Source organism: Chanodichthys erythropterus, chromosome 6 (genome assembly GCF_024489055.1).
Source record: "Chanodichthys erythropterus isolate Z2021 chromosome 6, ASM2448905v1, whole genome shotgun sequence".
In the NCBI taxonomy this organism is placed as follows: Eukaryota; Metazoa; Chordata; class Actinopteri; order Cypriniformes; family Xenocyprididae; genus Chanodichthys; species Chanodichthys erythropterus.
In genome coordinates, this window is record NC_090226.1 from 18609442 (window position 1) to 18623792 (window position 14351).

At 36.8% G+C, this 14351-nt stretch overlaps 1 protein-coding gene across 2 annotated transcripts in view; it reads right to left on the reverse strand.

The window, feature by feature from the left end:
* s100p (S100 calcium binding protein P) overlaps positions 1 to 14126 on the reverse strand; it is a 30958-nt gene extending 16832 nt beyond the window's left edge. For both annotated transcript variants that reach the window (XM_067387353.1, XM_067387354.1), the window contains exon 1: positions 14006 to 14126. In XM_067387353.1, the coding sequence (XP_067243454.1) occupies positions 14006 to 14064 (59 nt within the window). In that variant the 5' untranslated portion in view covers positions 14065 to 14126. The remainder of the gene's footprint in view (positions 1 to 14005) is intronic.
* Between the last annotated feature and the right edge of the window lie 225 nt (positions 14127 to 14351).

Sequence of the window (14351 nt, forward strand, 5' to 3'; positions counted from 1 at the left end):
TATTTCTCTTTTTTTCAATATTTATAATTCAGGTATGGGGGCTGCGTGGAGTTCTGATCATATGCGAATGCGTACATTTCGGATCCGATTTAAGCTTCCGATGCGTTGAAATATTTGAACTTCTGCGGCTAGACCGGCCGACTGGATATGATGTATACTAATCAAAACTATGAGCGCGAAGTTAGAATTACCAATATATTAACACTTTAACATTATTCTGTAAACACTATTTCTGTAAAATGGTGTTTTTTTTTAATAATTAGCTCTATAAAATCTACTGTGTTTTTATTTTAGATGTATTGAGGGTCATTTGCTTTGTGTGGATATATTCATACATGCATTAACGTTACATTCTTTAAAATCGTTCAGTTTACCATGGTGAATAAGCCTGGTTGCTTCACGACCAATTTAGAAGTTCCGTGCGACTGCCACTAGGGTGCGAAATGCGACAATCAGATGCGAATGTCGAGTGCAGTGGAAAGGCAGCTTATCACTAGCTGCATTTACATGGACTCTAAATAATGTAATCCATATTTTTATAATGCCTTCTATTTGCTGCATCACGCCATGCTGCACCGCTGGCGTCAGATAGAGGGGTTATAGCTCTGGATCTATGAATGATCATAATTCGTGCATAGTCTTTTATCTCGATTCACTGATCCTGATGGCAATATAAAGAATATACTCCAAAAATCTTTTGTGTAGTGGACCCCGTCCGAATGATGGCTGAAACTTTACTGATGAGTTTCATGAATTTATCTACCATGAAATATCCATTTTTAACTCCAGATATTCACCGTAAAAGCTTGTCTTTTCAAGGGGTGCTTAACAACCTGGTAAACTTTCTATCCGTAAGAAAACTCTGAACTGTAATAATGTGCACGACACGTTCTGTTGTTCATTACTGCCGTGATCAGTATCACTCCGTAGACTATAATACCCGTCAAAATAAGAGTCACCCTATTGTAAGACGGATAATGCAGACCTTATACATAATTACACCCACAAAAATATGTACAAAAACAAATTAGAAGATTAATCACAATAAAGTATGTTACATTTTATAAACGGGGTGTTTTAATCACACAAACCGCACTTCACCTAAATTTGAAAGAAGTGCCCATGGTGGAATAGTATGGAGCTCCTTTCAGGGGTGCAAAATGAGTCCGTTCCCATCCCGATTGTAAAGAAAAACGTGATTGGTTTTAGCAAGAGTGTGCTGCGATTGGTCAGCGCAATGTGGCCGTTATCTGATTGGCGTAAGTAGTCGGTGGGTGGAGTCAACCTATTTGTGGATTTGTCTGCAGTCTTGACGCTAGAACTGTTTCAGAATCCACAAATGCGTGAGGCGGATTCACAAATGTACAGAAAGCAATTCACAAATAAATGCAGGCAGAGTTGTGCTTGTGACCATAAAAACATATTTATGAATGTTTTTTATTAGCAAATCTCATTTTATTTTTTTGTGAAACTCCTAACATATATTTGTAGATCTCATTCTATTCATTTGTGCATACGATTTTTCTTTTGTGAATCCCTTTACATTTATTTATGGATCATAATCTATTTATTTGGAATATTGGATCTTTAGCTTAATGACATGCTAATTCTGCCTACTGGAGGCCTGACACATGAAAATGATAAATAATTATTGCTCTTTCACTTCACAACTTATGAATGATACTTAGTGCTAAACAACCTGAGAACTAAAAACAGAGTTTAATCCACTTCATTCAGTTACTTTCCTCTATTTATAGCAAACATTTTTTCATCTAAGCATTACACACCTTACACAAAACATGTTTCAAACAGTTATTTCTAAATCTTTAAAGGGTTAGTTCACCCAAAAATGAAAATTATGTCATTAATGACTCACCCTCATGTCGTTTCAAACCCGTAAGACCTTCGTTCATCTTCGGAACACAGTTTAAGATATTTTAGATTTAGTCCGAGAGCTTTCTGTCCCTCCATTGAAAATGTATGTACGGTATACTGTCCATGTCCAGAAAGGTAATAAAAACATCATCAAAGTAGTCCATGTGACATCAGAGGGTTAGTTAGAAGTTTTTGAAGCATCTAAAATACATTTTGGTCCAAAAATAACAAAAACTACAACTTTATTCAGCATTGTCTACTCTTCCGGAATCCTTTCCATTGAATTGATTCCATTGAATCCTTTCATCTGCCGGCGTTGGTAATGAACTTTTACGTCGTTGTTTTTGGCAATTAGGACATCCGCGACATGCACACTTACGCACCATTTTAAAAAATATAGCAAACCAAAATACAAACAATGTAGAATAGCTTGAATACAGCTTTAAGAGAATGAGCGTTACTGTCCGAGTTGCTTTTGGGTTTGTCTATCATTAACCATTTTGCATTCATTAGCAATATGATCTCTGTTCACCCTTGTTATTTAACACACAATTACACACCTAATGTTGCATGAAATTATGGCTCTAATGATAAAAACTGAGGTAAACTCCAAAGGACGACATCACTGATAAGGTTAAAGACAAGCTAAATAAAATGTTCAGAGCTGACTGAAACAATGTGTCAGTCACCGAGCCCATGTAGATACTGTAAATAAGTGATCAATTGTTAAACTAAGATCGGAAAGACAATAATAACCGAAGCTAATATCGAGTATTTTCATGTGTGAAATAATATAAAGCTAAATGTGTATTTGTATATATGTGGTCTAAATTCCTATTACACACCTCTCTGGTATACTCTTTTGATTGTGACATTCAGTGGTCTAATATTTCCAAATGAAGAGTTTGTTTGCAAAAACTAAATGAAAATTATATTAATTCTCATAAATCATGTCTTTTTATTGTGCATTCCAATTAATATCAATCAAACTGCAGTTGGGTTGTTTTGATTAAGTAAGAATACCTCCAAAAATACAGGTAACTTACAAAATTAAAGTTCATTGAAAGTATGTGTTAACATGAGACTCTTATCGGGCGATAAAAAAAATATCGCCGTTAATGTATTCTCAAAGTTGGGTTGGGAGCTAGGTCTATACTACGCAAGCTATGATGACTTTTACTTTGATATTTTGGCGCGGATGTATACCTAGCCGAACTGACCCTTCGCAAAGACCTGCCCCCCTTAGTTACTGTTGCTTTGTCTGACAAGCCGTGGCGCTGTCACCCCACACAGAGTGGAAAATACATCACGGAGCAAAGAGGACACTGACAACACGTCGACAGACAACACAGAGCAGGTTACTTATGATATTTAACAAAGTCCCAGCTTTAAAACTGTGTAGTTTTTTTTATGAAATTCAAACAATAAAACCTGTTTTCTTTAATGTGTCGTGACCATGGTCGTGAAAGATTGCTGTAATGCCTCAACTCAAGAGGCTCGTAAACCGATCATCTCTTACTACGAGTCCATTTATAGCATCAAATAAACATGAATGAGCATGAGAATCAATGTTGTTTCAAACGCGGAAAGATGTCAATATACAAAATATAATATACAAAAGTTTAACTCCACCGAGGTTAATCTTCTAACTCCTATCTGCTTTGTCAGACAAAATGGCAGATTACTTTTAGTCATTTGCTGCGTCCCAATTCACCTACTTATACTACGCCCTAAAAGTACTCTTTCTGTGAACAAAAAGTACTTACTTTTGGGTGTGTAGCAAAAGAGTAGACAAGCTTTGGGACATACTATCACGTCATACAATTGCGTCTTTGCTCTCTGTCACATCCAGTCACCGTAAACTGCCCTGTCAATCATCTTAAATCCTCCACATTTCTACCGTATCGGAGTGAAATGCAGCACGTTGATCTGCAGTCGCGAGTCTTTCATGTGGAGAACTCTCCTCATATTAATGCATAATGTTGCATTTAAAAGTTAATGGCCAATCAGATCTTTATAAAAGTCCACATTGGTATTTGCAGATGAAAAATAACATAGATAACATTAAATAAATATTTTCTATCAACCTCTCAGCGTCGATCGTGCATATTCGCCATGTTTTGTAGTTTTTAACACTTTTTAGGAGTTTGTTAAGCAGAACTAAATGAACTAAATGTTAAGCAGATAACTCCACATTTCAGGTTTCAGAGTTAAACCAAACCAAGTAATTGCCTTGTAATTGCATTTAAACACATTTAACACACTCAAACATACAGGTGCACACACATATACACACACACGCAAATGCAAAAGGACAACCAAGGGTTCAGCAATTAAGTCGTGTATGGTGTACAAGGACTTGCACAACTCAAAATTATAAATCCTCAGTCACTTTTAGTCAGCTTTGACGAAACTTCCCTCAGCTGGTGCATCTTTTTTGAAGTGACTAGCAGCCTGGTCACCTGACCTGAATACTGCGCGCTGATTCACTAAAACGTGCTTGTCGGTTTCTGCTCTAAAATGTGAACTTGTGATGCCTTTGTTGGTATAACCGGCTTTTCTGACAAAATGTATTTAGGGTTCAGAACGTGCTATATGTGGAGAAAAACGCACAGCAGTCAGTTCCTTTTATTCATTTTTTTTTTTAAAAGTTGTGTTTATCGGTTTTTGCAAATGAACTTATCAAATATTCACCTTTGTCCATGACAATGCTATATATCATTCATGTCTGTTCATGCAGGCAACTGAAACTGGAGCACTTCTCTCGTATCACACTGCAGACTGGCGATTTGTTTCATATAAATGCAGCTAGTGTCTTCTTACGTTTCAGTCATCGATTGTTGGACTTCAGTATTGAAATTATATTATTGTAACATTACTGCAATGTTCTTGTTGCTAGGCAGATTTGTACAGGGTTCTGATCGCATGTTTTTTTTTTTTTTTTTTAGATAATGACTTATTGGCCTATGGAATATCAAATGTCTTTTAATGGTGCATTCTGGGAGGGATCAAGCACATTTTTAAAGTTAGAAAATCAATCACACTCCTATCTGTGTTGATGTTTAGAAACTTAATTAGTTAGAAGGATTGTCACCCAAACATGCCAAAAACTCATGGCTGGTTAATCACTGGGCGTTTACAGGGTTGGATAGATCACTTTTTGTGCTGAAAACTCCATTCAGTTTCAAATCTTGACAGCTGTTTCTTTTAGTGCTAATTTACTGCTTTCATCAAGCAAACATAATTACCTTTTAATGGAGCATTTTCAGGTCTATTACTCTAATGAGATTTTTATTTTGGAATCTTTCAATGCTGCTGGCCAGAATTCAGACATTGGAATATAAATATGTTTTATTTTGCACAGCAGATGCAAATGCATACAGACAAACTGGAGAGATAGTCGCAGATAGTGACAAGAGTGATTGATGAAGCCAACAAAAAAATGAACAACATCACGCTGCTACTCAAACTGTGTAAGTTTATGACATAAATATGTGAACTGAATCCAAAAATGCTGCAATAAGAAGCCTTGACTTCATGATAACAAGTGTTGCTTGCTAAAACAAGATTTGGTGACTATCCAAAGCACCCAAGTCTATTTATAAAACTGAATGAATAATTTACTACATACAAATGGCTCCTGTGGAAATTCCCTCACCATTTACATTAAGAACTACCAAGGATATAAAGATGTTTTATATAGGGTCGATAAAACTGTTCAGAGGTAAATAAGGTTTATTTGGAGAGTGCCTTTCTCGGAAATTAGTATTGGATCTTCTGGCATGACACATCACATAATTGTACTGTATTGGATAGCGGCCACAGTTGTTGTAGTTTTAATTGTACGTTCAGCCCTCATCATAGATCATCAGAGAAATCCCAGCGCTTCAAGTCCAATAAAGAGTTCCAGAAATTGACGTTGTAGATGTTAATGCTGATTGTCTTGGAGACAGCGAATATGATTTGGATATCTCTGCTGTATAATTGATTGCTGTATTAAGCATCCAAAATTAACACCCATCAATGGCAACGTGAGTTAAAATTGGTGTGGCAAGTAAATAAATCTATTATCAGATAGTTGGCTGGTAACTTTAAGGGAATGACTAGTGTTTGGGAGTCGACTCCAAAAGAGTCGATTCCTTAACTCTTAAGGTGTAACCACACTAGGCACGGTTGCCTTGTACCATGCCCTGGCACTATTGTCCCCACTCCCCCGCTGACCTGCACCCACATTGCACTTAACGTTCCGGAGCACGCTTACATAATTTACGATGCAACTTTTTGTTTCGATGAAAACAGGACGAAAAGCACTTTCAATAATAGACTGCCTAATAAATTTATCATTAATGCCATGCAGTGGTTTTCACTTGATTGTGCTGCATGTATCAGAAGATCATTACAGAGACAGTTGATGCGACCGTTATAGTGATTACAGCCAATCACATTACTTTCTGGTGTTGCACGAACGCAGTTGGCTAGCGACTTGCTTTAGGGAATTTGCATAGGGCCATCTGATTGGATGACGCCTGCGTTGACGCTTGAAAAGTTGAGAAATCTTCAACTTCTGCCGCTTGCAACGCAAATGTGAAACGACGCGATGGAACCCACAATTCAGTTCGGCAACGCATGACGTCACCCATTCAAAGTAAATGAAATGCGTTAACGCCGGTGCCCCGTGTGAATGCAGCGTAAGGTAAGAACCATACCCGTTATAAACCTAAATGTACTCGATTTAATTAGGGATGTGTCACGATGTTTGAATATATTCGATTAGTTGATTTAATTATAGAATATCGAATAGGTTGTGTGATTATCATCTTAATAAAATTCTCCATTTGATGCGGTGGTGACTTGTAACCAGAGGGTGGCGCACACTGCCAATAACGCACCTAAAAGCTGTCAATCAGCTCAGACATTGCCTCACATGCACACTAGACTTGTGTGGCATGTAACAGACACATTAAAATTCATTTTAACTTAAGTGCCGTCATTCAGTCTGTTCACAATATGTTATTACGTGTTTAGGCAGCCTAAAATCATTATGGCTTGAGGTAGGCTTGCTGTGTTAGGCAGTGTTCCCGGTGTTCAGCCACAACACTGGTATCATCACTTGCCCACTGCGGCACTGCCACCCACTGTCGTTTTATTTATTTTTTTATTTTTATAACAATAAAAATCATTTAGTTCAGTATGAGAACAGACACTACAATTAAAATCAAAATGTGTCTACTCAATTCAGCGCTAGCCGAACGAGAGTCACAGCACAAATCAGCAACAGTGAATCAGATTTCTCCTCACTTCACCTCACTCTTGACTGACAAAATGGCGGTGAAAGTTTTGGTTTCAAATCGAAATGTAAAAGCGTCCATTTAAGCGGGTTTGTCATTGTACTGCCTTGTTGTTGTGTTTTTCATTAAAAATAACAATGAACCCAGCATTCAAGCAATCGCTGCTACTGAATTGGCGCTAATTTGAAAGTGAAATTAAAAGGCTCACGGCCACACGGGCGTTCATAATGGTGCGGTGAGCGAGCGTTTTCAGTCTGCTCTGCACCGCTATGAATGACCGTGAAAAAAAGATTGAAAGTGTGAATGGTCTCTCCTCCTCTCTTTTTCCGTTTATGTATGTGTAGCCTATACATGCGTGATGCGTGCATGCGGGGGAGGGGTGTATAATATTTGATAAATAATATTTGAATGATTCCCAGCGATCTTCGAATATTATTATTTAATGCCCATCCCTAGATTTAATTAAATTAATTAAAAAGTGTACTATCCAAGTAGTAATAGAAGATGTTTGGTGTCGTAACGATGACAGTAGCGCACACAAAAGTAGTAGCTGTTCCGTGCTCTGGCATGGTTAGTGCTCACACTATATGCGTACCATACTCAAGTCCAACTAAACCGTGCTCTGGCCCACCTCTTCCAAGCAAGCCAGGGACAGTTAAACGAACCGTGCCTTGGCATGGTACGGAGTGATCACACTAGTCAAATGAACCAGACTTTGGGGGTCAAATGCGCAAGTACCCCCTTAATAGCCCTAGTGTCCAAGTCAACACCAGCACAGGAATCTACTCTCATTGTCGACTCAGTTGCTGTGCCTGAAATCGCTCACCTATCCACCAGAGAGCAGGAGTTGTTGTAGAAACATTGTCACATCACAAAGTTTTATCCTGCATGTAGCTTATTTACAATAAAATAACAGGCAATTAGGTAGTTATATATTTATATAATTGTTATATAATTTGTTCATAATCGTTAAACTAATCATAATTTTAAGAAAACTGCCAACAAGAATAAACACATTAATACGTGTACATTATTGCATGTATTTAGACTAAATATTATTTTTATTATCTTGAACTCTCCTTTTCTAAGCAGCTTTTTTTGGCCTATTACAAGAGATGACAATGTGCATATCACCGTCATCTGACCGTTTGGATGAATTCATTAAAGAATATATTACCTTCTCTCTCATTTTTTTAACTATAAATTAATATTCAACCAAGGCTTTTTCTCATGAATTTCCTTCTTTAAAATTAAGGGGTATTGGCAACAACTAGGAAACAATGGTGACACATCATTTCAAATGTCATCTCTAAATTGGATGCTTTAAATGTATTGTTTTAATAAGGGTAGTTTTTAGGCTTCATGTCGCAAAAAAAAAAGAATAGCCTACATTTAGTGTGTAATGATGGCAATCTTATTGCCGACCCTGAAGTGGAGTCGATTCCAGGAGTCTATGATAGGAGTTGGGAATTGGAGTCAACTCAGAAAATCCCGGTTGACAATATATGACAACATAATAATTTAGAATAACTTTTAAAAAAAGGTAGTTTGACTGTCGCTGATGTAAATTACTTTTTTTTTTTTTTTTTTTTTTTTATGTTTCCTTCAATAAGCTAACAAAAAAATTTAATCATTGTGGGCAGGTTCACTAAAAGAATATTGGGTTTGCCATTAATGTGCTGAATTTTATAAAATTAATAAATTGTTATATTTTTTATAATATAAATGTGTTAAAAACATTTAACATTAATTATAACATTTATTGACCACAATCAAATAAAGCATTTCTGTGGCTTTAAAAAAGAGGAAATAAATATCGAGAGATTGATTATATTGTAAGAAAGGAGAGAAATATGCCAAATTTGTTATACAAAAGTGTTATACTTGTAGATACATTTTTTTTTAAAAATGAAAACATAAGGATTGCTAGATTAACAGCGTTAATAACTATGGAAATGCTTTGTCACAGTCTGTGAAAATGGTCAGTTTAATGTATGAAAATGCAATGCACAGTCCAGATAGGAGGTGCCACTTTAATTAAATGGCCAACAGTACATGATGAATGTAAGGCTCATACAGTACCATATTTCTCCATTGATAGGGAACAAATGTCACTTCAATGCACTTTTCAGTATTAGGTGTGTTATTGAAATTTGAAGTCTGAGCAACAGGATATTCCTGCCTTGTGTGTGAACAGGGTGTGTATCCTGAAGACTTTGGTGTTGGAAGGTCAGCGTCTCTTTCAAGGCTCCACGGCAGCTGGAGTCTGACATCACAACAATACAGAGACATGCTTCACATTTTACAGTGTAAAATTTACAGCCATCACCGCCACGATTAGCTTTAAAAGTATGAGTGCGAAGAAGGAGGGGGTCTGGAATCCGGTGCCGGTGGGCGTGTATGACGAGCGAGTTCTGCTGAACTATCTGTTGGGTTGTAAATATTGCTTGAGAAGTGTGGTTGAGATTGAAAGAACAAAATAGAAACTGTGTCTTCACTTGGCTTCATTGTTATTGTGTGTCATGACAGGGCAAACGGGTCATTTGTAGAGCCGCGTGTTGAAAAGATGGTGTCTAGATGATAACATTTATTACCCCAGTAAACACATCCAAGTAACTGCCTTACTCACTTTAGGAACGTGGTATTTCAAGTGTGACACCAGCTGGATGCTATTTTAGGATCTTGATTCAAGAAGAGCAGAATTTAGATGAACACTGTGATAAGTGTAATTATTTGAATGTGCCTTTTATTAAAGGGGACCTATTATGCAAAATTCACTTTTGCATGGTGATTAGACATAAATGTGTGTTGGCAGTGTGTGTACACAACCACCCTATAATGATAAAAATCCAACCACTCCTTTTTTTTAATCCCCATAAATCATAAACTGTGTCTCAGAACAAGTTCCTGGCAGTGTGACGTCACATTAGCCACAGGCCCCGCCCACAAATGGTGACAGATACTACCGTTTTAACATAGAACCACCCTGAGCAAGTTGTACACAGTCTGCCATTGCCACGCTGACGAGAATGTCTCCCGCGTTTTAGGTGATGATAATGCAAGGGGGAGAGAGAGAGAGAGAGAGAGAGAGAGAGAGAGAGAGAGAGAGTGTTTATGGATATTTTAATGCACACTTGCACTGTGTTTTATTAAGCTCTTACAGTGATTTTCTAGAGTGAAAACAGACGTTTCATATTTTGTGTGAAGTATAATAAACATTATAAAACTCATTGGTAAACAGGCTTGTACTTATATAGTGGATAAAAACAAGAAGACAAATATAAGTTATAACCATAATTAAACTAAGCTATACCTGTTCTAGCTCCATGCAGCATACATTCGCAGTTTCTGACATTATAGTGAATCCTGACTGACTCCTGACACCGGAGAATCAGCTCTTGAAGCTCCGCCCTCTTAGACCGAGCACAGCAGCTCATTTGCAATTAATTCACACAATGAAACGGCGGGTTTTTGCTCACCCCCCAAAATTTTAACATGCTATAAAAAATTATCTGTGGGGTATTTTGAGCTAAAATTTCACATACACACTCTAGGGACATCGGAGACTTATTTTACATCTTGTAAAAGGGGGCATAATAGGTCCCCTTTAAGGAGATTCTTAAAGATATTTACAGATATTTAAGTAATTTTACCCAGATGGACCCAGAATTATATGCTACAATTTCTATTGTAGGCCAAAACTAGATTGTAGATTAACTATCAAGCAATTTTAGAGATTTATCGGTCAATATTGGATATTTCATTTTTTTTTTTTAATGATTATCTATTGTTCATACTGTACGTTTTTAATTTAATGAATTACTGAATCCTAATTATTGACATTAATTATTGACATATGTTATTAATGCTTAAGATTTTAATTTTCTTTTTTTACATTCACTTTTTAAATCAAATGTTATAATTATAATATTATTTTATTATTATATTATTTACTTGGTTATTTTATATTTAAAAACAAACACTATCGATCTGTCACATTCAAGGCAATGATGAACAGAAGAAGGGATTAGCAGCAGTATTTAATCCAAATAAACAACACAATCCAGGGAGTGATAGCATAACAGCTTGTATATAAACAATACAAGACAATACCGGACAAAGAAAAAAACAAACTCAGAACTTTAAATACACGGGGGAAGCTAATCAACTGAAACAGGTGCATAACTTAATCAGTAACCAAGGGAACTAACAAGGGAATACAGACAGGGAAAAGCAAATTTAAGTGGCCATTTACAGGACACAATTTTCAACTGAAGACAGAAACTTTAAGTTTTGGCTTTTCGTTTTCATGACAACCGCGTTGAAAACGCATTTTTTTGAAAACTGGTTTCAAAGTGCAAGTTTTTGAAAAGTGTACTGTTATAGTCTGTGTAAACTACAAAAACGCAAATTTGTGAAAACTGTGATGTGCATTATGTGTTCAGTCTATAGGTGTGTAATGTTTCTTTTCAAAGTGACATCGCCATCTACTTGCCTGGCATGCATAACAGTGTTTTTAGTCGTTTTCGTGGATCCGTGTGAATGAGGATCGTTTTGACAAAGTTGTCGTCTGTACACGAAAAAAAAAAAGAAAAAACTTTTCAATTTTTTGGTACATGGTTGTCGTATAAACTTACCTTAAAAACAAACAAACCCAGCATTACCCTGACACTTTCAAACGTTTGGGGTCAACAAATTTTTTTTAAAGAAATGAATACCTTTTTTTTTCAGAAAGGATGCATTAAATAGAAAAGTGATCATAAACACTTTTACAATGTTTCAAAATAAATAAATGCTGTTTTTTCAGATAAATGTTTTAAAAATACTATGAAGACTGGAGTAATGGCTGCTGGAAATTCAGCTTTGCCATCAGAAATAAGTTACATTTTAAAATATATTCAAATAGGAACATTAAAAAAAAACAAAAAAAAAAAAACTCAACCTTACTAACCTCAAACTTCAAAACGGAAAATGTCCCAAAAGGGTTTTGCTAAGATCAGAGAGTCTATATCAGTGGTTCTCAAACTTTTTTCCCAGTGGGCCGCACAATGGTCCAAATGAAAGTCTCACGGTCCGCATATAATTTACATATGACGTCACCAATACAAACCAATCAGATTTAATGTTATCGTATTAGCAAATACTATTATTATGCCTAGATGTTGCACACAATAAATAACAAATAAAAACTAACTTACTGACATTAGCTTTACAATAATTATCAGTAATGCTCAATGAACACACAAACTGTATAAATCACTTTAAGTTGCTATTTAATTCTGTATGACTTTATTTCTTCAACAGCATCGCAATAGTCACCAAACAATCACATAAACGCCTTAATAGGCAAATGTTACTCAGCTCTTTTTACAAACAACATTGAGCGCATTGTAATTACAATCTCTGACGATATCAAGCATTCTGTGATGTCGCAATCCCTCACGCAGCATCGGATCCGCGAGCGCGCGCAGAGTTGGACTCATTCCAGCTGCGGGCGCGCTGATGCGATTTAAAATACATCAAACAAACACATCGATTTCACAGTTCAGTCTTTTGAAATTGTAGGTTTTGCTTGTCAACAGGAAGGCCGTCCATCTCGCTCAACTGATTCTTCCATTCTTCTTACCTTCGATGCTGACTCTTCTTGTTTGCATGTGTTCCTTCATTGTATGTTACTCATTTTGTTTTTCTCCTCTAATAACAAATTTGACCATTTTTGACCAGGCTTAAATTTACAAAATTAATGGCTACTGTTTGAATTCTTCCTAAGCGCGCACTTGTGTTTGTTTCGTTAACTGAGTGATTGCGTCATTAGCCTACATTGCCTGATGTCTGAAAATAATAAATGCTCACCAAAATTATTTTATATGACAAATAAAGCATTATAGCTCATTTATATTTATTTAATCCACTTTAATTTAAATTTTAAAACAAAAATAAATTGTATGCTATAATTTATTTATTTTTTTATTTTTTTATTGTGATCGGCATATCGCGAGCCGCATTTACATTCGTGACGGGCCGCAGGTTGAGAACCACTGCTCCACACCCATTCAAACGCTTGCTGCAGTGAAGTGTCGCGTTGCGCGACTCGCGCCCAATTACACTCACTGGATGTCATGGCAACTGAATCATCGAGGAAAACTTTAAATATCTCGCCTTCGCTTTAATTTCTGACCATCTCCAAAAAGACATAAAACACTAAACAAATGATTCTGGCATGCGTTTATCAAAGTAGGAAATCCAGACTTTTAATCCCTTAACACAATTACTGCTGTTGAAATACGAAATTGAGGCGGGTCCGGATCCGGACCGGAGTCCAGACTTTGAGAAGTGCTGGTCTATATGATCACTCGATCTTGCTGTAGATTTTAAATCTTTGCTATTTCTTAAAAAAAAGGGTTTGTCATTTTTTGTAGAAACACCAAAGCTCTTTCCTATGGATAATTATGCTATTAGGTCAAGAAATACTATCTAATCTTTTTCCAAGTTCTTAAATGCACAAAGTTCTCACATCATCTCTCACACCAAGTGTGTTAATAGATGAATCAATGGTCCTCACACAGAATCAGTACATCAAGAGCAAATGGTGTTGCCCACATTTTCTGTACATTCTGTGTTTTATTCTGTTCTCCCTGCTTGCTTAGCAAATAAAATTCATCATAGATGATTACACCACACTCTACCTACCACCAAAGACATCAGCTTCAGGTCAGGTTGCAAATATTTGCTCAGCATTGAGAGAGTGGGCAGCAAAGCTAATTTCCTTTTTCCACATTAAGACTATAAATCCTTCGTCTGTATTTCAAGTTGTTTGTCTGTTGCGCTGCGTTTAGAAATACCTGAAATCACAAAGGCTTCCCCGGCAGGTATGGCAACCGTCGCATTCAGCATCAGCCATAACGTGAGGCCAGGCATGTGCCAGTAGATTATTTAACAAAGCAGACTGACTAGCCGTGAGAGATTGACATGCCACTCTCAGGGAGAGCGCAGCCCGTCCGTTTGTCAATACCATTTCGAGTGAGAAAGCGGAGTGCTCTCGACAGCAGCCATCAATTGGTGAATGTAAAACTTGCTGTTTTCCTCCAGCTCTGCCACTGGTCAGAGATCTAGTCAGCAGACTGTTAATCACACTCACTCAGGCCCAGTGAGACAGCCACAGCCGCAGGGTAATGACACCTAAACAAC